We start from the raw sequence: 27,733 nt of genomic DNA, 5'->3' as shown, positions 1-27,733 counted from the left end.
GTGGTGCAGTGGTTAAGAGCTCGGCTGCTAACCAACAGGTTGGCAGTACGAATCCACCAGCTGCTCCTTGGGTTGCTATCAGCTGAAATCGACTTGATGGCAACAGGTTAACAGTACACAGTAGGTCCTGGATAAATGCTTATAGATGGAAATAAAGCTGCTGCTGTGCTATTTTGATACCAGAGTTAAGGAAATATTAACCTGTAATGACAGCCGCAGTTTTTCAAAATTTTCTTCCAATTCTTTCTTTTCAAGCTCATGGGTAGACATCAATTCTGGAAAGAAGAGAGCAAATTGTTATGTTGGTCTTTCTTTTGAAAAGGATAAAACATGGCCCTTTCATCACACTAAGCCTAATGACTCTCAGTAAATAAGTGACCGCTGTATATAGTTTGTATGTAGTAGCTTTAAGCCTGAAGAGACTCCTCTATTATTTTGAAATTTTCTGTGATGACCAGGTTGATGTCTGGAAGAGAGAGAAAGAGGAAATAGGGTAAATGGAGAAACCAGGTGGAAAGGAAATAGAGCACATATGACCACACACACACCTCTCACACACACACACATACACACTGTCCTGCTCTCACACACACATACACAGTAGTATCAAACACACACGTACACACACACAACACACATACTCACACTCTTGCTCTCACACATATACAACACTCAAACACATACACACACAACAGTCACATGAACACACACACACACTCTTGCTCTCACACACATACGACACTCTCATACACACTCACACATGCACAACTCTCACGCTCACACACTCATACATACACACTCTTGCTCTCACACAAAAACACAACACACACACACAACACTCACACTCTTGCTCTCACACATACACAACTCACACACACACAACACTCACACGTACACACTCACCCCATACATTCTCTTGCTTAAACACACATACACAACACTCGCTCACAGGCATACATGCGCACTCTTGCTCTTACACATACCCAACACTCAGACACATACACGCAACACTCATACGTTCTCTCGCTCACACACAGACACACACACTCTTGCTCTCACACACACTCACACAAGCCCACTCCTTGCTCCACTACCATCCTGACCAAGTCAGATTCTTTGTTCATAGTGTTCATTGATTCAAGCATTTGGTTACTCAACGTGAAATCCCATTTCCTCCCTCTCCCAGGACCACTCTTCGGTCCCACTCCGAAGCAGCAGTCTGGGGCTCAGGAAGGGAGCTTTCCGAGAAGAGGGAGCAGCGAGCAGCCATCTTGCCAGCCCAGGCTTGCTGCAGAAAGGTGGTCTCTGGACCACTCTCCAAGAACACCAATCTCCAGGATTCACTTGAGCAAAGATTTGGTGTCAAGGCTCTCAGACAGAAGGAAGGACTAATTGGACTGGGTCCTCCGGGAGGGCTTATTACAACAATTCCGCTCTGTGGAAAGTGTCATCCTGGCAATAATTTGCAGGTTAGGCAGCAAGAGATGTCATGTAAGAGTTATTAAGCACACAGAGTCTATTTTCCTCCAGATGGGAAGAGTCTTATTAGCCGAGTGAAGCCCATCTCATTCCGGCTACACAAGCAATTTGTTTTCATGCTGTCACCGGAGGGAGGAGAGGTCTCGTTAATCACGCTTAGAACAGAAGAATACTGGAGACTGGCAATTACCATCCTGGCTGGCAGGGGCTGCAATCAGGAAAACTGTGGTTTACGTTGACCAAATCTTTTAGCTAATGGTGGCAAAGGTCTCTAAGAAATCCAGTTGTAATTGCTGAAGTTTACATTTGGACAAAAGTTCAGTCCTAGTTTCACTGACATAGAACAATGTGGCCTTCTGGTCTACCTGCTTCTGTCCAACTGATTAGTTTTAATAGCCATCGAAAGCGTCATCCTAACTATGATAATAAAATTTTTAAGTCACCATTACATACACCCACATTGTCTTGACATTATATATTCAAAGGCCTTGGATGTGGCGTCTAGACTGAGACATAAGTTAGAAAAATCCACCAGGTCTAGTTACTAAATGAAAATCCAGAAACAAAGACAGCACCCTGGCTCCTTACACCATTTCTATTCATATTCCCTTTCCTGAAACCACTTCCTGCAGTGCTGTGATGGGCTTCAGGGCATTTCCAAATGACCCCAATAACCCAAAATAAAAGACAAGTCAACAAACATCTATTCTGAAGATGGTATAAGCCATTGCTAATATCTGTGTCCCCATCACGGATTTCTTAATTTTGGACTCATGGCACTCGGTCTTGTGCTTAATGCTGTACTCTGAGATGGTGGTTCTCAAATTGTGCCGGGCGTCGGAATCACCTGGTAGGCTTTAAAAACTCCCAGAGCAACAGCATCAGACCCTCTGGGCTGGGACCCACACATCGGCAGCTCTGCAAGCTCCCCAGGTAAGCAGGAGTGGTGCTTACTGCCCAGCAGGCTTTTGCTGTCTGTTGTTGTTGTTGTTAGGTGCCATCGAGTCACTTCTGACTCACAGCGACCCTGTCTACAACAGAACATTGTAAACATAATAAAAGCTCTGAGGCCAATTCTCAAATTTGTTAAATGTATTCATCTGTTTTTAAAAGTCATTGTTTTTAATATACTTTAACAAGCAGTGACTGGGAGAAAAAATGAGGGGAGGGAAAATGGAAAAATAAATTGTATGTATTAATGTAAGTGCATGTTCAAGTGTCAAAAGCTGCTTCTCTAACGAAGTCAAAATCTCTCTGTCGTTGTGTGCCATTGAGTTGATTCCAACTCGTAGCAATGCCATGTGACAGAGTAGAGCTGCCCCACAGGGTTTTCTAGGTGCTGATCTTCACGGGAGCAGATTGCCAGGTCTTTCTCCCACAGAGCCACTGGTGGGGGGTAGTGGAGTTCAAACCATCGACCTTCGGTTAGCAGCCGAGCACTTAACCTTTGCAGCACCAAGGCACCTTAAAATTTTATTAAACCCTTAATTATCCAAAGATAATTTAAAGTTACAGAAGTGTCAAAAGAAAGACACTGATGCTCAGCTTCAGCCCACTGTGAACGTGGTCTATGAGCCCAAGGTCTGTAGGCCAACATGCAATTAGAGGCTGTCACGGCCCTGGTGGCACAGTGGTTAAGAGCTCAACTGCTAACCAAAAGGTCAGCAGTTCAAATCCACCAGCCACTCCTTGGAAATCCTATGAGGCAGTTCTACTCTGTCCTATAGGGTCGCTATGAGTCGGACTCGACAGCAATGAGTTTTTAAAAAATTTTTTTATGGCTCTGAGGAGAACACAGGTGTACAAAAAGTGTATCCACAGGGGGTTTGCCATTTAATCTTAAAATGCTTAAACACAAGATGGCCCGACACCTCCATTCCACGTCTACTCCTAGAACAGTGGTTCTCAAGTTTGGGTACGTGTGAGAATCATTTATGGAGCACCCCAGGCCAACTAAATCAGAATTCCTGGGTGAGGGTGGGGGGTGGGAGGGGCCAGGTGGGCATGAGTATTTTTTTTAAAGCTTCTCAGGGGATTGTAATAACCAGGCAAGGTTGAGAATGACTGCTTTGGCGGAAAGAAGTTACCTTGACCCTTGATTTCTATCTTCTTTCCACAGAAACCAACACAAAGGATGCTCGGGATAGAAAAGAATAAAGGGAAAGGGACAGAGAGAAAGAGGCAGGGACTCCAGACACCGCTGTCGTTTTGCTTCTGCACCCGAGAAGGCCAGGCTTGCAGAGCCTGCCCTGCCTGCCGCACACATCGGGGCTGGGGGTTACCTTGGACTTTGTGGTCATGGTCATCCTGCAGGATTGCGATGGCAACCGTGTGGCTGTTTTCCATCTCTAGGAGAGCAGTCTCATGGCTGGTGGTGATATCTTCGACCTGAAAGAGAGCCGCAGTAGCCAGTTACACAGAGACCTGGGGTGGGAATGTCAGCCATTTCCTAGCTGCTTGGAGAACAGGAGTGAAATCCTACGAATGGACAAGGGCAGTGGACCAAAACGTCAAGGAGAAAGAACTGTTTCTGCTGAGATGGCAGCTGCTCTCAGCCTTGTGCCACTGAGGCTGGAGGGCCAAGGTTTGGTGGTGATGGGGCTGGCACGAGTCAGGGGGAGTCCCTGCTGTAGCCTGGCTGTTTGCCACGTGAGTGGCAGCCCGAAGTGGGTGACAGGGCGGAGCTACCATTTGAGAGTCAGGGCCTGGCTTCTGGACTACACCGTTCCCGTTCCCATCCCTTCCCCTTGCACCAATGAGTTTTTACTTGAGCTAATGATAGTTAAGGAAAAGAAAAGCATCCTCCTTATGTATGGTCTGTACACTGTCTCCCAGAGGCAGTTGGGAGCTATGTTGTTGTCGTTAGCTGCTTTTTAGTTGGCTCTGACTCGTGGTGACCTCGTGTTCAACAGAACGGAATGTTGCCTGGTGCTGCGCCGACTTCATGATCCTTGGTATGCTTGAGGCCATTGTTGCAGCCACTGTGTATTTTGAGTGCCTTCCAACTTAGGAGGCTCATCTTCCAGCACTATATTGGTCAATGTTCTATTGTGATCCACAGGGTTTTTATTGACTAGTTTTTGGAAGTAGATTGTCAGACCTTTCTTCCTAATCCGTCTGGAAGCTCTGCTGAAAACTGTCTACCATGGGTGACCCTGCTGGTATTTGAAATACCAGTGGCAGAGCTTCCAGCATCACAGCAACATGAAGGTCAGCTGTCTTGGTCATCTAGTGCTGCTATAATAGAAATGCCACAAGTGGAAGGCTTTAACAAAGAAAGTTTATTCTCTTACAGTCCAGTAGGCCAGAAGTCCGAATTCAGGGCTCTGGCTCCAGGAGAAGGCTTTCTTTCTCTGTAGGCTCTGGAGGAAGGTCCTTGTGCTGCATCAGTCTTCCCTTGGTCTGGGAGCATCTCAGCACAGGGCTCTCATGTTCAAAGGACAAGCTCTGCCCCTGGCACTGCTTTCTTGGTGGTCTGAGGTCCCCATGTCTCTCTGCTCACTTGCCTCTTCTATATTCCAAAAGACACTGGCCCAAGACACTATCCAGTCCTGTAGATCTCCTTAATATAACTGCCGCTAATCCATCCCATTACATCATAGTGATAAGATTCACAACACATAGGGAAATGACATCAGACAACAAAAAGGTAGACGATCACACAATGCTGGGAACCACGACCCAGCCAAATCAACATGCATATTTTCTGGGGGACACAATTCAATCCACGACACCAGCACAGTACCACAAACTGATGACGGCTGGTGGGATGGGAGCCATAGTCCATGGTAACTCCGCTTAACCCTCAGAGCACCCTCTGAAGCAGGTATTTTTAATCCCCATTTTACAGATGAGGAAACTGAGGCTTAGAGAGGCTTGAAATGGTTTGGCCACATTAGTAAAAGGCAGAGCCAGGGGTCAATCCCACATGCCTGACTCCAAGGTGAAGCTTTCTCGAACACCACTGTTGCCTCCCCCAAGAGAGACCAGCAGCACCTTGGGCTCTCTCACCAGTGCCAAGGTGAGGCTGGCAGACCTGTGCGCCCACAGGTGGACCAGCTTCCTACACATAAACTTTCCTTCCGGATGACAACTAGACCTCCCAGCCATGCAGCTTCGGAGCACTTCCTGTGAAGGGCGACCTCTAAGTCCTGGGGTGGTGCCTGACCCCTTCTGAAACAGAATCTTTTCCATTGATGGGGTTACTCGTATGCAATCCTCTCCCCCATGGCTGCAAGGACATGTCCAGGACTTTAATCTGCGTAGTGCAGAGTTTAGGGTCTCATTTTTACGCTCCCTGATTTCTCCCCTACTTCCACCCTGACTGCTCACCACGTTTACTCATTTTGTTGTGGTGGTGATGGAGGTGGTTTTGATAAACTCTTAAACGTATGACTAAGCCCTAGAGTAACCAGTAAAATGACCTTTCCCGATGTTAGTAAACCTCTCCTGGACCCACCAGAACAGTGTTCTTCCAACTTCTTTGTCAGTGACCCATTGTCAAATGTATCATCTGATATTGTGACAAAGTGCACACACACACACACACACACATGCACACACACACACGGGCAAACACACACATACACACGCAAACACGCACCCCTGAAAGCAAGGTCTCACCAAACGATACTTACCCTTACTACTTGCAATGATCCCATTTGAAATCTTTAATTCTATTTTGCTTTGTTTTACAAAATGCTTGTGACAAGCCACTAAATTTATTTCATGATCTATCAAGGGGTTAAAACTTGCATTTTGCAAAACACCGAACGAGAAAATGTTCCCAGGACCTGGAGCTCTTTGGTGGGTGAGCTAAGAATCCATTGCTTTAGTTGGTAACAGTCAGCCCCTTCCTCAAACCCCTCATTTCTCTGGGAACAGGGCGGTGCATGACTCCAGGCAGACCTTTGCTCTGGAAGGAGGAAGGGTACCCTACAGGAACCTGAAAGGAAGCACCCTAGTGGAGTGGATGCAAGGGCATTTTTATATCCAATGGGGTAGATTCCCATTTGGAGCCCTGGTGGTGGAGCGGTTAAGCACTGGGCTGCTAACCCACTCAGCCAGCAGCTCTGCAGGAGGAAGACCTGGCAATCTATTCCTATAAAGATTTAAAAAAAAAAAAAAAAAACAGCCTAGGAAACCCCAGGGGGCAATTCTATTCTTTTCTATAGCGTCACTATGAGTCGGAATGGATTCGATGGTACCAAATAACGAGAACAGATGGCCATTCATGGGAAATATTTCCTGACTTTCCCTCCTACATGGAATGAGACCTCTATTCACTGAAATAGAAATATTACTGGGTGAAGCGAACAGAGAAGCCGACGGTGTCAGGTAGGAAAGCTGCTTCTCAACTGTGAAAATGGGCACATGCCATGATTCACGTTTATTTACTGGCTAGTCTTGATTAAACAATATTTTATTTGAGGCTCAGATCCACTCTGCAATCCCCTCTACAGCAAGGCTGATGACGAAGTATTTAATTGTCCGATTCCTGTTTATAGGAGGCTTTTATGGACTCTTTGTCCAAAGCCTTTTCAGCCTAGTGGAAAAATAAATTGCTGGCAAGAAAAAGGAAATATCCTTTCTTCCTCCTCCATTATGTATGTCAGTTAACTCTGCAGACACTGTTGTTAGCACAAGTACCCAGACGCTACCTGCATGTATATTGCATAGTTCTGGATAATGAAAAATTTTCCACCAGTCCTTGGCACGATTCTAATTTATCAGGCGCTTACTAGGGGTGGTTCCAGAAAACAGAGATGGGTGAAAAGACTAAGCTTCTCGTTTGTTGGAAGGCGTGGCTTGATTTAGTGGTGATGGAATGCCATCCCAGTATATTGAGGAGGATGTAAGGGCATGATTCTCCCCACCCCGGTGGCGCAGTGGTTAAGCGTTCGGCTGCTAACCAAAAGGCTGGCAGTTGGAATCCACCACTGCTTCTTGGACACCCTGTGGGGCAGTTCAGCTCCGTCCTATAGGGTCACCATGAGTCAGACTTGACTCGACAGCAATGGGCTTGACAAAGACACGACAAGGAGTCCTTGGATGCAGAAACAGTTAAGTGCTTGGCTACTAACGGAAAGGTTCGAGTCCACCCAGAGGTACCTTGGAAGATGGAAGAAAGGCCTTGTGATTTACTTCTGAAAAATTAGCCATTGAAAACCCTACGGAGCACAGTTCTGCTCTGACACACACGGGGTTGCCCTGAGTTGGTGTCGAATCCACAGCAGCTGTGTGTGTGTGTGTAAGGGCATGATAAATCCATTACAGCCTCTCAGAGGCTCTTTTATAAATGAAGTATTGACCTCCTAACTCTGAAAGGCCATCTGGAGTTAGAGAACTGTCCAGTACACTTGGAAGAAAACCAGTAGAGGTCATGAACAGCCGTGTACGTTTCTATACATCTTTAAGTTTTGTAAAGCTTTCCTCAGTGAGGAAGTGGCTGTCCACTTTTGGCCATCCTCTTCCTTGTCGTGGTATTCCTCCCATGGCTTCCCCTCCCATGGCTCCTGGCTTCCTTCTAGAGCAGGGGCTCACATGCAAATAAGCAGCCAGTAAGAAATCCCTGAAGGAGCACTGGTGGTGCAGTGGTTAAGAGCTCAAAAGGTCAATCGTTCAAACCCACCAGCAGCTCCATGGGAGAAAAGACCTGGTGATCTGCTCAGTAGAGATTATAACCTTGGAAACCAGGGCTTTGAATTGGTACTGCCTGGTTCAGTCATGGTCAACAAGGCAAAACCTGAATGGACCCAAATTTCTAAAATGTGGGTGAAGCAGAATGATAAGTGGAATGGAAAAATTGAGGGTCGAAGCCCTGCTAGAAAATTAATCTGCTTAGGAAGTAAGGGCAGCGTGCATGCTGCATAGCAACCAAATCTCTTGACTGGCAGAGTCAGAAACAACAGTGTTCCACTCGAAGATGGCAGCCGACCGTGCCACTTTGAATGTGTGTCACACTCCACAGCCCTGGCAATAATTCAATTCCACCATCAAGCTCCTGAAAGGGCTCACTATGCCTCTTCCGAGTCTCCCATTCCAAAGTTTAGACCCCTAATTTTTCCCATTTCACTTCACCCAAATTTAAAAAATTCAAGTCTGTCCCAATTTCATTTTGTTGGTGATAAACCAGTTTGAAGCCCTGTTGGGAACTCCATGGGGGCAGTTCTACCCTGTCCTATACGATCACCATCAGTGGGAATTACTCAACAGCAACTTGTTTTTTTTTTTTAGAACTCCTTGGTGGTGCTAACCAAAAGCAGTTCGAACCCATTCATTGGCTCTACAGGAGAAAGACCCGGTGATCTGCTACCATAAAGGCTACAACCTAGGAAACCCTATGGGGCAGCTCTACTCAGTCACATGAGATCACTATGAGTCAGAACTGACTCGACACTACCCCACGACAATAAGAATTCTCAGCCTGAGAGACCTTGGAATATTCCGATGGCACGGGAGAGGATTTAGACAGAGTCCCAGCCTAAGTGAGCGAGAGGTCTGTCCATCTGCCATATAGGGCCATCACGGTTGTCTGGGACAGCAGCTGTTCCCTCTGAAATGCTCCCATTTCCACAGCTGCTTGCAGCTCAGCTGGGCTTTGCCACCACAGAGCAGACGGGTGGACAGCCATGTTCTCCATGGGTAAGAACAGAGCTGTGGGGTGTCCTTCATTCAGCCGTTTGCAAAATGCAATTATCTGGGATTGTAGCAATTCACTTAGAGAAGACATAGATTTAGAAGGAAGAAATACGTGCTTTATATTGTCTCGGCTTCGCTCATTACACCCCAATCGGATTAAATTCTCATTTACCCCATCCCAGATGCATAATCCTATTTGATGGGATAGAGGGGAGCCACCCTTGCTTCCTCTCCTCCATCTTTCCTCATGCCTTCCATCTAGACAAGGAGACCCTCTTTTCTTCCTGTCCCTGCTATAATACCCTCGATATAGACATGGAGCAGGCCACTAGTCATGCCAAAGCTTCCAGTCCTACTTCATCCCATTCTGGGGTGCACTCTTTGCCGCTCTGCAGCCCATAGGGGTGGTCAAAAGGTTAACACACTCTGCTGCTAACCAACAGGCTGGAGGTTTAAGTCCACCCAGGGGAACCTTGGAAGGCCTGGTGATCTACTTCCAAGAGATCCGCCATTGGAAACCCTTTGGTGCACAGTTCTACTCTGACACACATGGGGTCACCAGGAGTCGGAGTCGACTCAATGGCAGCTGGTTTTTGGAGTCCCTGGGAGGCACAAACAATTAACACAATTGGCCGCTAATGGAGGTACAAGTCCACCTGGAGGTGCCTCCAAAGAGAGGCCTGGCAATCTACTTCTGAAAAGTCAGCTGTTGAAAACCCCGTGAAGCACAGTTCTGCTCTGATGCACATGGGGTCACCAGGAGTCGGAGTCGACCCAATGGCAGCTGGTACTGAACTGCAGCCAACCAAGGGGGCAGGTGTTTAAAGAGACTTTCATCTGTAGAGACTCTGGCTGTGATGGGGCAGGGGGAGGGCTCTGATGCTGGGAGGCTGAGGGCCCTGCAGGGTCTCATTCTATCTGATTAGCAGGAGTGAGCTTTCTGGGGCATTCGGCTGTGAGCCTGCAGTGCAGGATAATGGACAAGGTGGTCTCTGTCCACGCTGAGGGACCTTGGGCATGCTGTTCCCACCAGGCAGTCTAAAGGGGCAATTTCTTTAGGAAAGGGGATCAAGTGTGGCCTGGAGACAAAGCACACGTAAACTCCCAACGTGGAACACGGCTGAGATGTCACCGGGCAGAACCCACGATGAATCTCGGAACGTGTCACCCTTTAGGGCAAGTCATGGAGTAAGACGAACTGCCAAAGGGCCTTGTTGTTGTCAGGTGTTGCAGAGTCGATTCTGACTCATAGCAACCCCATGTGACAGAGTAGGACTGTCCCATAGGGTTTCCTAGATCGCCAGGTTTTTCTCTCGTGTAGCTGCTGGGTAGATTCCAACCGCTGGCCGTTTAGTTAGCAGCCGAGTACTTAAGCACTGCACCACCAGGGCTCCTTGAAGTGTCAGAGGAATGGAGTTAAAGGTCACCAGTCTGGTCACTAAACACCTACCAGGCTCTGTGGCTGAGCATGTTGGGGAACAGCCAAAGGCAGCCCAGAAAGGAGAACTGGAAGCTAGGCAGAGAAGGAACTGACTGTGAGAACTGTGTTCCGGGCAAGAAGGGAAAAGCCTGTGCTTTTACACTGAAAAGCTGTTTGTGCTTTGGGAACAGGAACACTGTGGCAATTTGGCTCCTATTAATGTGCAGCCATTGAGTGACAGCTGACTTTGACTAAAGATCTTTATAATCATATGATTTAAAATTTTTTAATCATTTTTTGTTGTTGTTGAGAATATACACAGAACATACACCAATTCAACCCTTTCGCATGTATAATTCAGTGACATTGATTATATTCTTGGAGTTGTGCAACCATTCTCACCTGCCTTTTCTGAGTTGTTCCTCCCCCATTAACACACACTTACTGCCCCCTAAGGTTCCTGTCTAATCTTTTGAGTTGCTCTTGTCAATTCGATCCCATATGGATAGTTCTTAAAAGAGTACAATGCTCAAGGTAGACACATTCTTTACTAGTTAAGCTAAACTGTTGTTTGGTTTAAAGAAGACTTCAGGGGATATTTTTGGTTTAAGGTTTAAAGATTATCTCAGGGCAATAGTTTCAGGGGTTCATCCAGCCTCCATGGCTCCAGAAAATCTAGATCCCAGGAGAATTTGAAATTCTGTTCTACATTTTCCCCCTTTTGATCAGGATTCAGCTATAGAATCTTTGATCAAAATACTCAGCAACGGTAGCCAGCACTGTTCAGTCCTTCTGGTCTCATGGCAAGGGAGGCAGTTTGCTCATGGAAGCTGTTAGCCACACATTCATTCCTCCTATTCCTAACTTTCTGTCTTCCTCTGTCTCTCCAGGCAAATAGAGACCAATTGTTGTACCTTGGAATAAATTATCCTTTTAAAATAAAACTTATACCCTATCTTTAAACTCACTTAAGAAAGTCAAGAGGCAATGCCTCAGTGAGGCCATCCTATCTGCTCCTGCCCCCTAATCAGGGCCTGAGGGCTGAAGAACAAGGTCCTGCACAAAGCTGCACACAACTTCACAGGGATCCCGCAGGGAGCTTTTTAAAATGACCCAAGGTCAGGCCCCACCCACAGAGATTCTGAGTCAATCAATGTGGGGTGAGGATCAGGATAGAGTCCCTGGGTGGTAGTACAAATGAATAAGTGCTTGGCTGCTAACCAAAACACAGGGGATTCTAGTCTATTCACAGGCTCTCTGGAAGAAAGATTGGTGATCTCCTTCAGAAAAATCAGCCATTGAAAACCCCATGGAGCACAGTTCTTTCTACTCTGACACGCATGGGGTCACCATGAGTCCACTAAATGGCACCTGGGTCTGAGGGGATGAGAATGGGTGTTTTTCCAGAAGTTCCCTAAGGCTTCCATGGGTAACCCGAGTAGAGACCATGGAAAGAGAGGCAGCCTTTGCCCTTGAGTGAGCGGATGAAGGAAAGTCGACTGGTATTGTCATACAGAGGAATCCTGCAGTGAAGCCAGAGGCCATCTTGCCTTAGCAAGTGTGGCCCACTTTCAGGAGTTGGCTGAGACTTGAAGCCTCAGAATATCCTACATGTTAGGATGGAAGCCGCCTCCTCACTGCTGGTGGGTCTGGGGCCTTGAGGTGCACCCAGCTTGGCTAATCTCGGTTTGTAAGGCCAAAGAAGGACAGAAATGGAACGATCCATGAAATTAGCTTTGCCAAATCTGATTATCCCTGATAAGGAAGCCCCAGGTGTGGAGAGTCTGGCATGGATGATTAAAACCTTTGTTGTTGGTGTTAGCTGCTGTCAAATCCACCCCCAATTCACAGTGACCCCATGTATCACAGAGTAGAACTGCCCCAGAGAGTTTTCTTGGCTGCAATTTTTTTACAGAAGCAGTTCACCAGGCCTCTCTTCCGTGGAGCTGCTGATGGGTTCAAACCACTGACCTTTAGGTTAGCAGCTGATCAAAAACCACTTGCACCACCAAAAAAACAAAAACCCAGAACCAAACCTGTTGCCATCAACTCGATTCTGACTTATGGTGACCCTACAGGACACAGTAGAAATGCCCCGTAGAGTTTCCAAGGAGCGGCTGGTGGATTTGAACTGTCGACCTTTTGGTTAGCAGCCGAGCTCTTAGCTTGCTTCAGCATCCACTTGCATCTTCTCTCCCACTAAACAAATTAGCATTTACTCTAGCTGGAAATTAGAACATTGGGCTGGTTTGAAAGCCATTTTCTTTCTCATTTCCTGCATGCTCCCTGCTGGAGAAGCTGAAGTCAGGAAAACCGCCAGCCCTCAGCTGCTGGAGCACAGGCAGATCACCGAGCCGCCCCCACCAGCGGGTTTCTACAGGAAATACTTAAGTGCAAAGTATTCAAACACTCTTCTCGCCACAAAGCCTACCCTTATATCCTCACAGCTGGAATAAAGCCTCGCGCACCCTCTTCGTCCTGTGCTTCTCACTGGGTACTTGGGTGCTTGTCTCAGGCCTTCCCCCTGACCCAGAGCCAAGGCTGTGGGCTATGCAGGCCCGTATTTTACACGTGCTGGTATTGCCTGCAGTGCCCTGACGATCACAGGGCCTTTATACCGTGGGCATACACACACACACGAGTGAATACACAATCACTGTCTATCATAAAGGATCAAGAAGAACAGAACTGAGAGCACTAATAAAACGGAGCCCTTTTTAAATATACACACATAGCTGAGAGGAGGCATCTTTCAGATGGCCCAAACACCCTAATTGCTCCCCGTTCCTTCCCATCCCCTCAATTGCTAGCCTCTTTGGGCTTCTGAACCAACCACTGCACCTCCCCCTCCGAAGCCTAATGGTTTGTCTAAATAAGCAGCAGGGCTAGCAGGGCTAAAGACATAGAATTCCGGGCTGGTGCCCCCATGTCTGACTACCCCCTTCTTCAGGCGATCAGACAGGAAAACTTGCATTGCACTCTGTGCGGCAAAATACACAACCCCTGGAATATAAAACCAGTGGCGGAAGAGCCCCAAGGCCCTTTGTCCACGGTGCAAGGGAAGGGGCCACCGTGGAAGTTTTCCATCCCGCCGGCCCGGACGGCTTTTGAGCCAGGGAGGGCCACTCGGGATGGAACTTTTCCTGCTGCACACTGTTGTCTGTGAGTAATTACAACGGCTTTCACTGCTGTCAACACCGTGTTCATGTCTCGTATGTACGAATGGATCCAGCTAAATGGATGTAACGCCCATGGATATAACACCATTGCGTGGAATTCTCATTTCAGTGCTCTGGTGGCTACTTGGAATCTGGAAACAGCCTTTAAGGCAACTTGAGCATGCGATGCAGTAGCTCTGGTTGTGCAATGGTTAAGCCCTCGGCTGCTAGCCAAAAGGTCGACAGTTCAAACCCACCAGTGGCTCCTCAGGAGAAAAGGCCTGGCAATCTGCTCCCATAAAGATTACAGCCTAGGAAGCCCTATGGGGAAGTTCTACTGTGTCACATGGGTCATATGAGTTGAAAAAGCCTTGATGGCACCCAACAAAAACAAATTAAATGTAACTCATCCTCAAGTGGAAAATCCAGGGGCTTCTTTTCTTTAATTCCCTTCCAGAACACATCTCAGCATGTGATTCTATACCGGTGTAGTCTTAGCAAGGCGTCTGGACCCAGGGACCAGTGCTCCACGCTAGCGGTGGCCTCCACTCCGTGGTTTCCCCAGACAGCACCACCAGTGAGCATGCCCCCTACTCTCTATACCTCCTGTCCTTGCTCTTCCCTTCTTGGTATCTTCTCAACTGCCCCAGAGCTTTGGGCCAGAAGTCTTTTGGTAAATATGGGTATAAACATACTCTCTGCAAAAAATTGGGTATGAATAACTCAGGGACACAAGGGCACATAAAAAGCTATCTTTGCACCAGGTTTGAGAAGTATAACAGAAAAAACCAAAACATTTGTCATCAGGTTGACTCCAACCCATGATGACCACATATGTGTAGAACTGTGCTTCATAGGGTTTTCAACGGCTGATTTTTGCGAAGAAGATTGCCAGGCCTTTCTTCTGAGGTACCTCTGGGTGGATACAAAGCTGCAACCTTTCAGTTAGCAGCCTAGCAGGTTAACTGTTTGCATCACCCAGAGACTCCTGTGATGTACATTGACCGTGAAAGAAGTGACTGTAGACAGCAGCAGAAATGTTTTCTTACAGGAGAAACTCTCAGACAGCGGGAGCGGGGATGGGAAGATGAAAGCATCTCAGTCCCTAATCTCGACAGCAGTGGGTAACTGTAGCTGTACCCTATTCAGTTTCCCAGTCTCTAAGCCTAAACCACCTCGAGCACCTAGTGTTGTCTGGTTTTCGCAGACCTCTCAGAAAGACAAAAGACTAACCTGAGAAGCTGACTAGAACAAAGTCTGTAAATTATACAGCTATGTAACACGAGAGGTTTTTATTACAACAGCCATACTTACCGTTCCTCTGCACTGCCTCCTCGGGCCCTTACAATTCACAAGCCTCTGGGAGGCACTGCAGTCTGAGATATCCACCTGGATGATAACTAAGGGCCACTCGGCACTAATCTAAGAGTCTTCAGTAACCTAGGCGTATAATACACAGAAGGAGCGCTGGCGGCACAATGGTTAAGTACTCGGCTGCTGAACGAAATGTCGATGGTTCAAACCCACTCAGCAAAGGAGAGAAGACCTGGCAACCTGCTCCTGTAAAGATTACAGCCTAGAAAACCCTACAGGACAGTTCTACTCTGTCAAATGGTGTCACTTATGACTCAGAATCGACTTGACAGCACCCAACAACAACTACAAAATACAGAGGCTGTGTACAATAATAAGGCAATTAGAAGGTGAGGATTAATGCATTGCAGATTTGGAACTCTGAAAGAAGTGAAAAGATAGGAGTAGAACTAGTTCACACGTAAGCACAGTTGGTTGACTGTCTTATTTGGCTGGACTCATGTCACGGCTAATAGCTGTAAGGGACGGGGCAGCTGGCCATGAGGCGGGGATAACCAGCTCCTACCCGGCTTTCATACTGACATGCTACCTGGGAATTGTTGTTGTTAGCTGCCATTGAGTTGGCCCCAACTCATGGCGACCCCGTGTGCAGGGGAACGAAACACTACCTGGCTCCATCCCCGTGACTGGTTGCAGATTGGACTGTTGTGATTCACAGAGTTCTCATTGACTGATTTCTGGAAGTAGATTTCCGGGCCTGTCTTCCTAGTCAGTCTTAGTCTGGAGGCTCTGCTGAAACTTGTTCAGCATCATAGCAACCTGCAAACCTCCACTGTCAGATGGTGGCTGTGCAAGAGGTACACTGGCTGGGAATCAAACCTGAGTCTTTCACATGGTAGGTGAGAATTCTACCACTGAACCACCAGTGCCCCCCACCTGAGAATAAAACCAAAAACCAAACCTGTTGCCGTCTAGTTGATTCTGATTCATAGCAACCCTACAGGACAGAGGAGAATTTCCCCATAGGGTTTTCAGGGAGCACCTGGTGGATTTGAACTGCTGATCTTTTGGTTAGCAGCCATAGCTCTTAATGACTATGCCACCAGGGCTTCCAAAAACACCTTGCTGTTGAGTCGAGTCCAACTCATAGCGACCCTATAGGACACAGTAGAACTGCTCCAGAGAGCTTCCAAGGAGCACCTGGTGGATTTGAACTGCTGACATTTTGGTTAGCAGCCGTAGCACTTAACCACTATACCACCAGGGTATCCTACCTTGGAATAATCTCTAGCTATTTCATGAACGATTTTCTGTCTCTAGTAAGACCACTGGCCTAAAAGCTGACTGGAGGCATTCATTCTTTCATTCAACAAATAAATATTGAAGGCTTACTCTTTAGAGGCATGGTTCTAGATACCAAAAATATAGCAGTAAACCCAGCAGACAATTATAATTTAGCAGTTGAGAGTGTAGACTCTTGAGCCAGCATGGGTTCAATCCTGGCTTTACCCTGATTAGCTCTATACATTGTGGCAAGTTATTTAACCTCTGGATCTTGGTCTTCTCATCTGTAAGATGATGATAATAATGGTACCCACCTCACAGGGTTATTGTGAGGATTAAGTGAGTCAGTACATATAAAGCCCTTAGAGCAGTGCTTGGTGCATAACAAGTGCTAGATATGTATTTGCTCATTATTATCTCTACCCTTATGGAAAGGAGCCCTGGTGGTGCAATGGTTAAGTGCTCTGCTGCTGACTGAAAGGCTGGCGATTCAAACTCACTAGCTCCTGTGGAAGAAAGACCTGTTGATCTGCTCCCGTAAAGATTACAGCCTAGGAAACCTATGGGGCAGTTGAACTCTGGGGTCGCTATGAGTTAAAATCAACTTGATAGCACCCAACAACAACCTTCATGGAACACAGACAATAAATAAGATATAAAAGTGGAAGCAGGGCCCAGATGGGGGAGTAGTCAGATGCTTCCTGTGGTTCCTCTTACAACAAAGACCTGAAAAAAACAACTGAATCAATTATATATGACAATCTAGGAGCCCTAAGTATCAAAGTTAAAGTTGAGGAGTCAGACTGGGCAGCAGGGGAAGGAAGAGACAGTTCAGAAGCAGCTCGGATGTGCCAGAGCTGAACTGCCGGTGGCCTAGAGGCTGTATTGGCTGGAGCACGTGGCCTAATATCATGAAAGATGAGAAGATATCTATCTAAGAAGCTCATCGAACCCCCACACAGGGTAAATTCCAAAAGAAAGTCACCAAGACATATTATAATCAAACTTGTCAAAACCAAAGATAAAGGCAGAATCTTAAGAACAGCTAGGGATAAATGAAAAGTCGCCTACAAAGCACAGTCAATAAGACTGAGCTCTGGCTACTCAGCAGAAACTATGCATGCAAGGGGGCAATGGGCTGACATATATAAAGCCTTGAAGGAAAAAAATTGCCAGCCAAGAATTATATACTCAGCAAAACTGTCTCTCAAATATGATGGCAAAATTAGGGCATTTCCAGATAAACAGAAGTTTAGGAAATTTATTAAAACCAAACCAAAATTACAAAAAATACTAAAAGGAGTCCTCCAGTTAGAAAATCAATAACATCAGATAACAACCCAAGACTAGAACACAGGACAGAACAACCAGATATCATCCCAGCCAAGGAAGTCACAAAAATAAATCAAACCTAAAATACTGAAAATAGGGAAACAAAGATGTCAGTATGTAAAAGATGACAACACTAAAAGAAAAAAGAGGCACTAAGTAATGTAGTCATAGAATTTTCACATGGAGAGGAAGTTAAGGCGATATAAAGAAATAAAAGATTGGTTTAAACTTATAAAAATAGAGGTGAATATTAAGGTAACCACAAAGGAAACTAACAATCCTACACAGCAAAATAAAAAAGAAGAAAAACATAAAGACTCAGCAAATACAAAATCAACAACAGTGAAAAAGATGAAAAGAAAATATATGAAGAAAAATGACTCGGCATAGAAAATTAAGTGGAACAAACTTCAACAACACACAAAAAAATACATCAAAATGGCAGCACTAAACTCATACCTGTCGATAATTACACTGAATGTAAATGGACTAAATGCACCAATATAGAGAGTGGCAGAATGGATTAAAAAAACATGATCCACCTATATGCTGCCTACAAGAGACACACCTTAGAACTAAAACTAAAACTCAAAGGATGTGAAAAAATATATCAAGCAAACAACAATCAAAAACGAGCAGGAGTGGCAATATTAATCTCTGACAAAATAGACTTTAAAGCAAAATCCTTCACAAAGGATAAGGAAGGACAGTATATAATGATTAAAGGGTCAATACGCCAGGAGAACAGAACCATAATAAATATTTGTGCACCCAGTGACAGAACTCCAAGGTACATAAAACAAACTCTAACAGCATTGAAAAGAGAACTAGACAGTTCCATAATAATAGTAGGAGACTTCAACACACCACTTTCGGTGAAGGACAGAACATCCAGAAGGAAGCTCAATAAAGACACAGAAGATCTAAGTGCCACAATCAACCAACTTGATCTCACAGACATACATAGAACACTCCAATTAACAGCAGCCAAGTATACTTTCTTTTCCAATGCACATGGAACACTCCCCATAATAGACCACATATTAGGCCACAAAGCAGGCCTTAACAGAATCCAAAACACTGAAATATTACAAAGTATCTTTTCTGACCATAAAGCCAAAAAAACAGAAATCAGTAACAGAAAAACCAAGGAAAGAAAATCAAATATATGGAAACTGAACAACACCTTGCACAAAACTACTGGGTTATAAAAAAATTAAGGACGGAATAAAGAAATTCACAGAATCAAATGAGAATGAAAACACATCCTACCAGAACCTTTGGGACACAGCAAAAGCAGCGCTCAGGGGTCAATTTATAACAATAAATGCACACATCCAAAAGGAACAAAGGGCCAAACTCAAAAGATTAACCCTATAACTCAAACAAATAGAAAGAGAGCAGCAAAAGAAGCCCACAGGCACCAGAAGAAAGGAAATAATAAAAATTAGAGCAAAATTAAATGAAACAGAGAATAGAAAAACAATTGAAAGAGTTAACAAGACCAAAACTGGTTCTTTGAAAAGATCAACAATGTCGATAAATCCTTGGCCAAACTGGCAAAAGACAAACAGGAGAGGAAGTAAATAACTAGAAAAAGAAATGAGATGGGTGATATTACAACAGACCCAACTGAAATTTAAAGAATTATAACAGAATACTAAAAAAAATTACACTCCAACAAATTTGAAAACCTAGAGGAAACGGACAAATTTCTAGAAACTTACTACCTACCTAAGCTAACACAAACAAAGGTAGAACAACTAAATAAACCTATAACAAAAGAAGAGATAATTTAAACTCCCAACAAAAAAAGCCCTGGCCCTGATGGCTTCGCTGGAGACTTCTACCAAACTTTCAGAGAAGCGTTAACACCACGGCTACTAAAGGTATTTAAAAGCATAGAAAAGGACGGAATACTCCCAAATGCATTCTATGAAGCCAGCATAACCCTGATACCAAAATCAGATAAAGACACCACAAAAAAAAAAAAAAAAAATTACAGACCAATATCCCTCGTGAACACAGACACAAAAATCCTCAATAAAATTCTAGCCAATAGAATAAAACAACATAATTTGCCATGACCAAGTGGGATTCATACCAGATATGCAGGTATGGCTCAATGTTAGAAAAACAACAATGTAATCTATCATGTAAATAAATAAAAAAAAGATAAGAACCATGTGATCTTATCAACTGATGCAGAAAAGGCATTTGAGAAAGTCCAACACCCATTCACAATAAAAACTCTCAGCAAAATAGGCATAGAAGGGAAATTTCTCAAAGTAATAAAGGGCTGAAAGCAGGGAATATCAGAACGATGCTTATCTGTGTTATAGTTTTACTGACTACGTTAAGGCATTTGACTGTGTGGATCATAACAAATTATGGATAACGTTGCAGAGAATGAGAATTCTGGAACACTTAATTGTGCTCATGAGGAACCTGTATATAGATCAAGAAGCAGTCCTTTGAACAGAACAAGGGGATACTCTGAGTGGTTTAAAGTTAGAAAAGTGTGCATCAGGGTTGTATCCTTTCACCATACCTATTCCACCTGTATGCTGAGCAAATAATCTGAGAAGCTGGACTATATGAAGAATGGGGCATCGGCACTGGAGGAAGACTCATTAATAACCTGCATTATGCAGATGACACAACCTTGCTTGCTGAAAGTGAAGAGGACTTGAAGCACTTACTGATGAAGATAAAAGACTACAACCTTCAGTATGGGTTACACCTCAACATAAGGAAAACAAAACTCCTCACAACTGAACCAATAAGCAGCATGATGATAAATGGAGAAAAGACTGAAGTTGTTAAGGATTTCACTTTACCTGGATCCACAATCAACACTCATGGAAACAACAGTCAAGAAATAAAAAGATACATTGCATTGGGCAAATTGGCTGCAAAATACATCTTTAAAGTGTTGAAAAGTGAAAATGTCACCTTGAGGACTAAGGTGCACCTGACCCAAGCCATGGTGTTTTCAATTGCCTAATATGCATGCGAAAGCGGAACAATGAATGTTGAATGTACCATGGACTGCCAAAAGAAAGAACAAATCTATCCTGGAAAAAGTACAACCAGAATGCTCCTTAGAAGCAAGGGTGACAGGACTAAGTCTCACATACTTTGGACATGTTATCAGTAGGGATCAGTCCCTGGAGGACATCATGCTTGGTAAGTGAAGGGTCAGTGGAAAAGAGGAAGACCCTCAATGAGATGGATTGACACAGTGGCAGCAACAATGGGCACAAGCATAGCAACAATTGTGAGGATGATGCAGGACTAGGCAGTGTTTTGCCCTGTTGTGCTTAAGGTCGCTATGAGTTGGAACCAACCACAACCAGAACAACAATAATAAAGGGCATTTATACAAAGCCAACAGCCAACATCATCCTAAATGGAGAGAGTCTGAGAACAGCAACCAGAAAAGGATGCCCTTTATTACCACTCTTATTCAACACTGTGCTGGAGATCCTAGCCAGAGCAATAAGGCAAGAAAAAGAAATAAAGGGCATCCAAATTAGTAAGGAAGAAGTAAAAGTATCCCTATTTGCAGATGATTTGATCTTATACACAGAAAACCCCCAAAGAATCCACAAGAAAACTACCAGAACTAATAGAAGATTCCAGCAAAGAATCAGGATTCAAGATAAACATACAAAAATCAGTTGGATTGCTCTATACCAACAAAGAACTTTGAAGGGGAAATCACCAAATCAATACCATTTACAATAGCCCCCAAGAAGATAATACTTAGGAATAAATCTAACCAGAGAGGTAAAAGACCTATACAAAGAAAATTACAAGACACTACTGCAAGAAACCAAAAGAGACCTAAATAAGTGGAAAAACATACCTTGATCAAGGATAGGAAGACTCAACACTGTGAAAATGCCAATTCTACCCAAAGTGATCTACAGATACAATGCATTTCCGATCCAAATTCCAATGACATTTTTTAACAAGATGGAGAAACAAACCACCAACTTCCTATGGAAAGGGAAGAAGACCAAGATAAGCAAAGCATTACTGAAGAAGAAGAACAAAGTGGGAGGCCTCACACTACCTGATTTTAGAACCTACTATACCGTCACAGTAGTCAGAACAACCTGGTACTGGTACAACAGATACATAGATCGATGGAATAGAATTGAGAATCCAGATGTAAATTCATTCACCTATGAGCAGCTGCTTTTGACCAAGGACCTAAAGTCCTTAAAAGTCTCTTTAAGAAATGGTGCTGGCATAACTGGATATCAATCTGTGAAAAAATGAAACAAGACCCATATCTCACACTATGTACAAAAACTAACTCAAATGGATCAAAGACCTGAATATAAAATCCAAAACGATAAAGATCATGAAAGAAAAAAAAAGGACAACACTAGAAGCCCTAATACAAAACATAACTAACAATGCACAAACACCAGAAGAGAAACTAGATAACTAGGAGCTTCTAAAAATCAAACACTTATACTCATCAAAAGACCTCACCAAAAGAGTAAGAAGACTGGGAAAAAAATTTTGGCTAAGACATATTCGATAAGGGTCTAATCTCTAAAACCTAAAAGATACCGCAAAACCTCAACAACAAAAAAGCAAATAACCCAGTTAAAAAATGGGCAAAGGATATGAACAGACACTTCACCAGAGAAGACCTTCAGGTGAATGCTCCTGATCACTAGCCATTAAAAAAAAAAAGAAGTGCAAATGAAAACTACAGTGAGATACTATCTCACCCCAAGAACATTAATATAAAAACACAAAATAATAAATGTTGGAGAGGTTGTGGAGAGACTGGAACACATATATTGCTGGTGTGAGTGTAAAATGGTACAATCTCTTTGTAAATTGATTTGGCACTTTCTTAAAAAGCTAGAAACACAAGTACCGTAAGATCCAGCAATCCCACTCCTTGCAATATATCCTAGAGAAATAAGAGCTGTCACACGAACAGATAAATACACACCCATGTTCACTGTAGCAGTGTTCGCAGTAGCAAAAATGTGGACGCAACGTAGGTGCCCATCAACCGACGAATGGATAAACAAATTATGGTATATTCACACAACGGAATACTATGCCATGATAAATAAACATCTCACAACATGGATGAATCTGGAAGGCATTATGCCGAGTGAAATCAGGCAGTGGCAAAAGGACAAATATTATATGAGACCACTATTATAAGAACTCAAGAAAAGGTTTAAATACAGAAAACATTCTTTGATGGTTACAAGGGTAGGGAGGGAGGGAGACAGTAGACAAGAATTAGCTGAGGTGAAGGGAAGGACAACACACATTACAGGGGAAATCAGTACAACTGGACTAAACCAAAAACTGAGAAGTTTCCTGAACACAGCCAAATACTTTGAGGGGTAGTATAGCAGGGGTTGGGGCCTGGGGACCATGGTTTCAGGGCCCATCTGGGTCAACTGGCGTAACAAAATTTATTAAGAAAATGTTCTGCGTCACACTTTGGTGAGTGGCGTCTAGGGTCTTAAAAGCTTGCGAGTGGCCATCAATTGGTTCCAACCCACCTGGAGCAAAAGAGAATGAAGAATACCAAAGACATAAGAAAAATATTAGCCCAAGAGACATAAGGGCCACATAAAACCAGAGACTCCATCAGCCTGAGACCAGAAGAACTAGATGGTGCCCGGCTGCTACCAATGAGTGCCTTGACAGGGAACACAACAGAGAGTCCCTGATGGCGCAGAGAAAAGTACAGTGCAGAACTCCTTTTCATGTAAAAAGACCAGACTTAAATGGTCTGACTGAGACTAGAGGAACCCCAGAAGACATGACCCCCAGCCTCTGTTAACTCAGAACTACAACCACTCCCGAAGCTAACTCTTCAAACAAAGATTAGACTGGACTTTAAAACATAAAATAATACACGTGAAGAGTGTGTTTCTTAATTCAAGTAGATTCAAGTAGATACGTGAGACTAAATGGGAAGCTCCTGTCGGGAGGAGGGATGAGAAGTCAGAAAGGGATAGGATGGTTGAATGGACACGGGAAACCCAGGGTGGAAAGGGAGAGTGTGCTGTCACATTATAGGGAGAGCAACTAGGGTTGCAAAACAGTATGTGTATAAATTTTTGTATGAGAAACTAACTTGAGCTGTAAATTTTTGCCTAAAGCACAATTAAAAAAGAAAAGATGTAAAAGCCAAATTTACAGAATGTTAGTGATATTACCCACCCCCCGGAGAAACAAAACAAAACAAAAAAAACAAATTGTGGAGTCAATTTTGACTCATGGCAACCCCATATGTGTCACAGTAGAACTGTGCTCCACAGGGTTTTCAGTGGCTGACTTTTCAGAAGTAGGTTGCCAGTCCTTTCTTCCAAGGCACCTCTGGGTGGACTGGAACTGCAGTTAGTACCACCTGAAGTGAGTATGTTGTGGTGGGAGGAGTTTTAGATAAAGAAAAAAAAAAGAAAAGATTCACTGTATTCACCTGGAGCAACAGAAGAAGAAGGCGAGTCAGGAAAAAGAGGAGGATATGGAATGTGTGGCTAGTTGTCTCCATGAACAACTGCCTCCTTTGCCATGAGACCAGAAGAACTGGATGGTGCCCGGCTACTATTACTAAACATTTTTGATCAAAGATTCTATAGAAGAATCCTGATCAAAAGGGGGAAAATGCAGAATAGAATTTCAGCTTCTCATAAACTCCAGATTTTCTGGAGCCATGGAGGCTGGATGAACGCCTGAAACTATTGCCCTGAGATAATCTTTAAACATTAAAGCAAAAATATCCCCTGCAATCTTTAAACCAAACAGTAGTTTAGCATAACTAGTAAAAAATGTCTACCTTGAGCATTATGCTCTGTTAAGAACTATCCATATGGGATCAGCAACAAGAAAGATTAGACAGGAACCTTAGGGGGCTGTGAGTTTATGTTAATGGAGGAGGAACAACTCAGAAATGCATGGTGAGAACAGCTGCGCCACTTGAAGAATGTAATTGATATCACTGAATTGTGTATGTAGAAACTGCTGAATTGGGGTATGATTTACTGTGTATATTCAGTATTAACAATAAAAGAAAAAAAAAGAAAGAAAGAAAGCCCTCACCGAGAAGGTGACATTGGAGAAAAGTCTTGAAGGGAGGGAGGGCAAGAGGGAGCCACGCATTGTCCAGAGGGAGAGCACTCCTGGCCCTGGCTAGGAAGAGTGTGGGAGCCCTGAGTGGCTGGAGGGGAGAAGGGAGAGGGAGAGAAGGAAGAAATGTGGGCAGAAAGTGAACTTAAAAAAAAAAAAGCTCATCAGAGGAACAGGGGCGTCGCGCTAGAGTGCACGCAGGGCTCCCTCCACCTGCGTCCCCCTGGCTGACCTGCTCCTCGTGCTGACACCTGATCCTCAGCAGCTGGCTCTCGTGCTCCTCCTGTAGGCGTGTGACTTCCGCCTCGAATTGCAGCTGCAGCCGGTCCTCCAGGGCCTGGAGCTCAGCCTGCTGCTGCCAACGCAGCCTCTGCACCTCCTCCTCGAACCGCTTCTCCAGCTCCTCCTTCTCCTTCTGTAGTCTCTCGCATCTCGCTGTGTTGACGGCTGCGGAAGAGAGCGACAGGCTTTTAAAAACACTGGTTAGGAGGCACCGAGAGGATTTAGGCTAAGCCACGCTAACATCCACGGTTAGATCATCAAGGTTAACCTAGTAGACAGGCGAGGTTGCCTCGCCTTCGTTGAGCTCTGCACTTTGTAAAGTGCTTTCTCTTCTGTCTCATTGCCGCTGCTGTTGTTGCTAACTGCTCTTGACTCGGCCTCCGACTCATGGCAACCCCATGTACAAAAGAACAAAACGCTGCCTGGTTCTGTGCCATCCCCATGACCACTGTGATTCAGAGGGTTTTCACTGGCTGATTTTCAGATGTAGATCACCAGGCCTTTCTTCCTAGTCCGTCTTACTCTGGAAGTTCTGCTGGAACCCATTCAGCATCATAGCAACACATAGCCTCCACTAACAGACAAGTGGTGGTTATGTATGAGGTGTACCGGCCGGGAATCGAACCTGGCTCTCGCGTGTGGAATGCGTACTCACAGCAAACACTTGAGCGTGAGAAGATCTGAACCTCCGAGATTTCAAGTGACTTGCCCAAGGTCATTCAGTTGTTTGGAGAAAGACTGGGAATGTGAATTTGGGCTTTCTGACTCTAAGCTCAGCATTCCTTCTGTGAGAGCAAAGTTGCTCAGGGGGTCCATGGGCCACAGGCATCAAAAACGGGGCATTTGTTAAAAATTCAGACTCCCAGGCCCACCCTAGGTGAATCATTGAATCACAGCCCCTGAGGCGGGAGCCCTGGATCTGAAAAGAATTTTTTTCTTATAATGTTTTATTGTGTTTTCGGTAAAGGTTTACATAGCAGTTTAGGTTCTCATTCAAAAATTTCCACACAAATTGTTCAGTGACATTGGTCACATTCCTCGCAACGTGAGAACATTCTCTACCTGGTTGTTCCATTTCCATTAATCTAGTTTCCCTGCCCCCTTACACTCTCATCTTTGTTTTAAAGTAATTACTGACCATTTGGTCTCATAAGTGATTTTTTAAAGGAGCACAATACTTACAGGTGATACTCATTTTGCGAGCCAATCTGTTATTAGCTAAAAGGTGACTTCAGGGGCTAGTTTCAGTTCAAGGTTTAAAGAGTATCTCAGGGCGACAGTCTTGGAGAGTCCTCCAGTCTCAACTGGTCCAATCAGTCTAGTTTTTTTTTTTTAAGAATTTGAGATTTTGTTCCACATTTTTCTCCCACTGGATCAAGATCCACCTACTTTGGCCCTGAGGGTCTGAAATTCCAACAAGGTGTGTGGGTGACTCTTAACGCACACCAAGGTTGAGAACGATGCACTCAGTGGCAGCTGGAGACAGGAATGAGGAGCCCTATTTGGGAGGCCATTCTCTCCTGGCTAAGAAGCCAGGCAGGGACCAGAGCAGAGAAGGCACGAGGTGCCCTTTCAGCAGACCCAAGGCTTTTCTAGAACGTTCTCAAGGGGATCGCTCTTTCTCACCAGTTTCTCTGGCGAGCTCCTGGCTAATGGCTAGTCACTTTACTCTTAGTAACATGTACTATCTACAGTGATACCGTGTGTCATTTGCTGATGTTATCATTCTCAGGTGTTCAAAGATCAGATCTATAAAGATAACAAAAAGCAATAATAATGGAAAAACAAAAGGAGAGGTATTCGACTTATGTCGGAGCCAACTTTTAATGAAGTTGCTGAAACAGAACCCCACTGTAGTTTGGGGGTCACCTGTATAGGGTACTGGAAGGGAGGAGGCCGTGACAGCTGCCCTTGCTGCTCCTGGTGATACGCTCTTCCTCTGGGTCTGCTGGATCTCTGGGTATGTGTCTCAGCTATCACTCACTCCCATAAAGATTACAGCCTGGAAAACCCTGTGGGGCAGTTCTCTGTCACATGGGGTGGCTATAAATCAGAATTGACTCAACAGCACCCAACAACAACAATGCTGTGGGCAAGAACCGAGTGCTTTCATTTTAAAGATGGCTTCCGGGGCTGCAAGCCTGCACTCTTGTGTACGTGGGTGCCTGCGCGTGCGCGCACACACACACACACACACACACACACACACACACACACACACATCATTTACCTTTCACGAAGACCGAGAGCTACCATGTTCTCTGTCCTGTGCCACAAGCTGGGGAGACACTGTAATTTTTAAGTAGTCACAGTGACTGGGTATATGTGCTAGTTAACTGTAATTTACATCCTAGGGGTGGTTGGTTATGATTAGGAATATCTTATAGAACATAACATTAGGAATATCACATCAAGGGGGTTCAGTAGCCTTTGTTATTGCTGTTTGCTGCCACCAAGTCCCTCCAACTCATGGTGACCCTGTGTACAATGGAACTAAATGCTGCCTGGTCTTGTTCCATCCCATTGATTGGATGTGGATCAGGCCATTGTGATCCATGTGGTTTTTATTGGCCGATTCTCAGGAGTAGATAAAGGGCTTGTTTATTAGCATGAGGGATGTTAATATTCCCCCCCACCCCGCCCCGGTGCAGTGAGTGGCGGGCTGGCTAGATGCTGTACAGGCACCTCTGCCCTG

General features: G+C 44.7%; 1 protein-coding gene across 8 annotated transcripts in view; it reads right to left on the bottom strand.

Moving 5' to 3' along the window:
• MTUS2 (microtubule associated scaffold protein 2) overlaps positions 1-27,733 on the bottom strand; it is a 763,477-nt gene that overhangs the window by 14,711 nt on the left and 721,033 nt on the right. For all 8 annotated transcript variants that reach the window (XM_049867778.1, XM_049867774.1, XM_049867779.1 and 5 more), the window contains 3 exons: positions 24,989-25,203; positions 3,762-3,867; positions 202-275 (listed from right to left, as the gene is read on the bottom strand). In XM_049867778.1, coding sequence (XP_049723735.1) covers positions 202-275; positions 3,762-3,867; positions 24,989-25,203 — 395 coding nt within the window. The remainder of the gene's footprint in view (positions 1-201; positions 276-3,761; positions 3,868-24,988; positions 25,204-27,733) is intronic.

Source organism: Elephas maximus, chromosome 23, assembly GCF_024166365.1.
Source record: "Elephas maximus indicus isolate mEleMax1 chromosome 23, mEleMax1 primary haplotype, whole genome shotgun sequence".
NCBI lineage: Eukaryota > Metazoa > Chordata > Mammalia > Proboscidea > Elephantidae > Elephas > Elephas maximus.
This window is presented reverse-complemented; position numbering and strand designations above follow the sequence as displayed.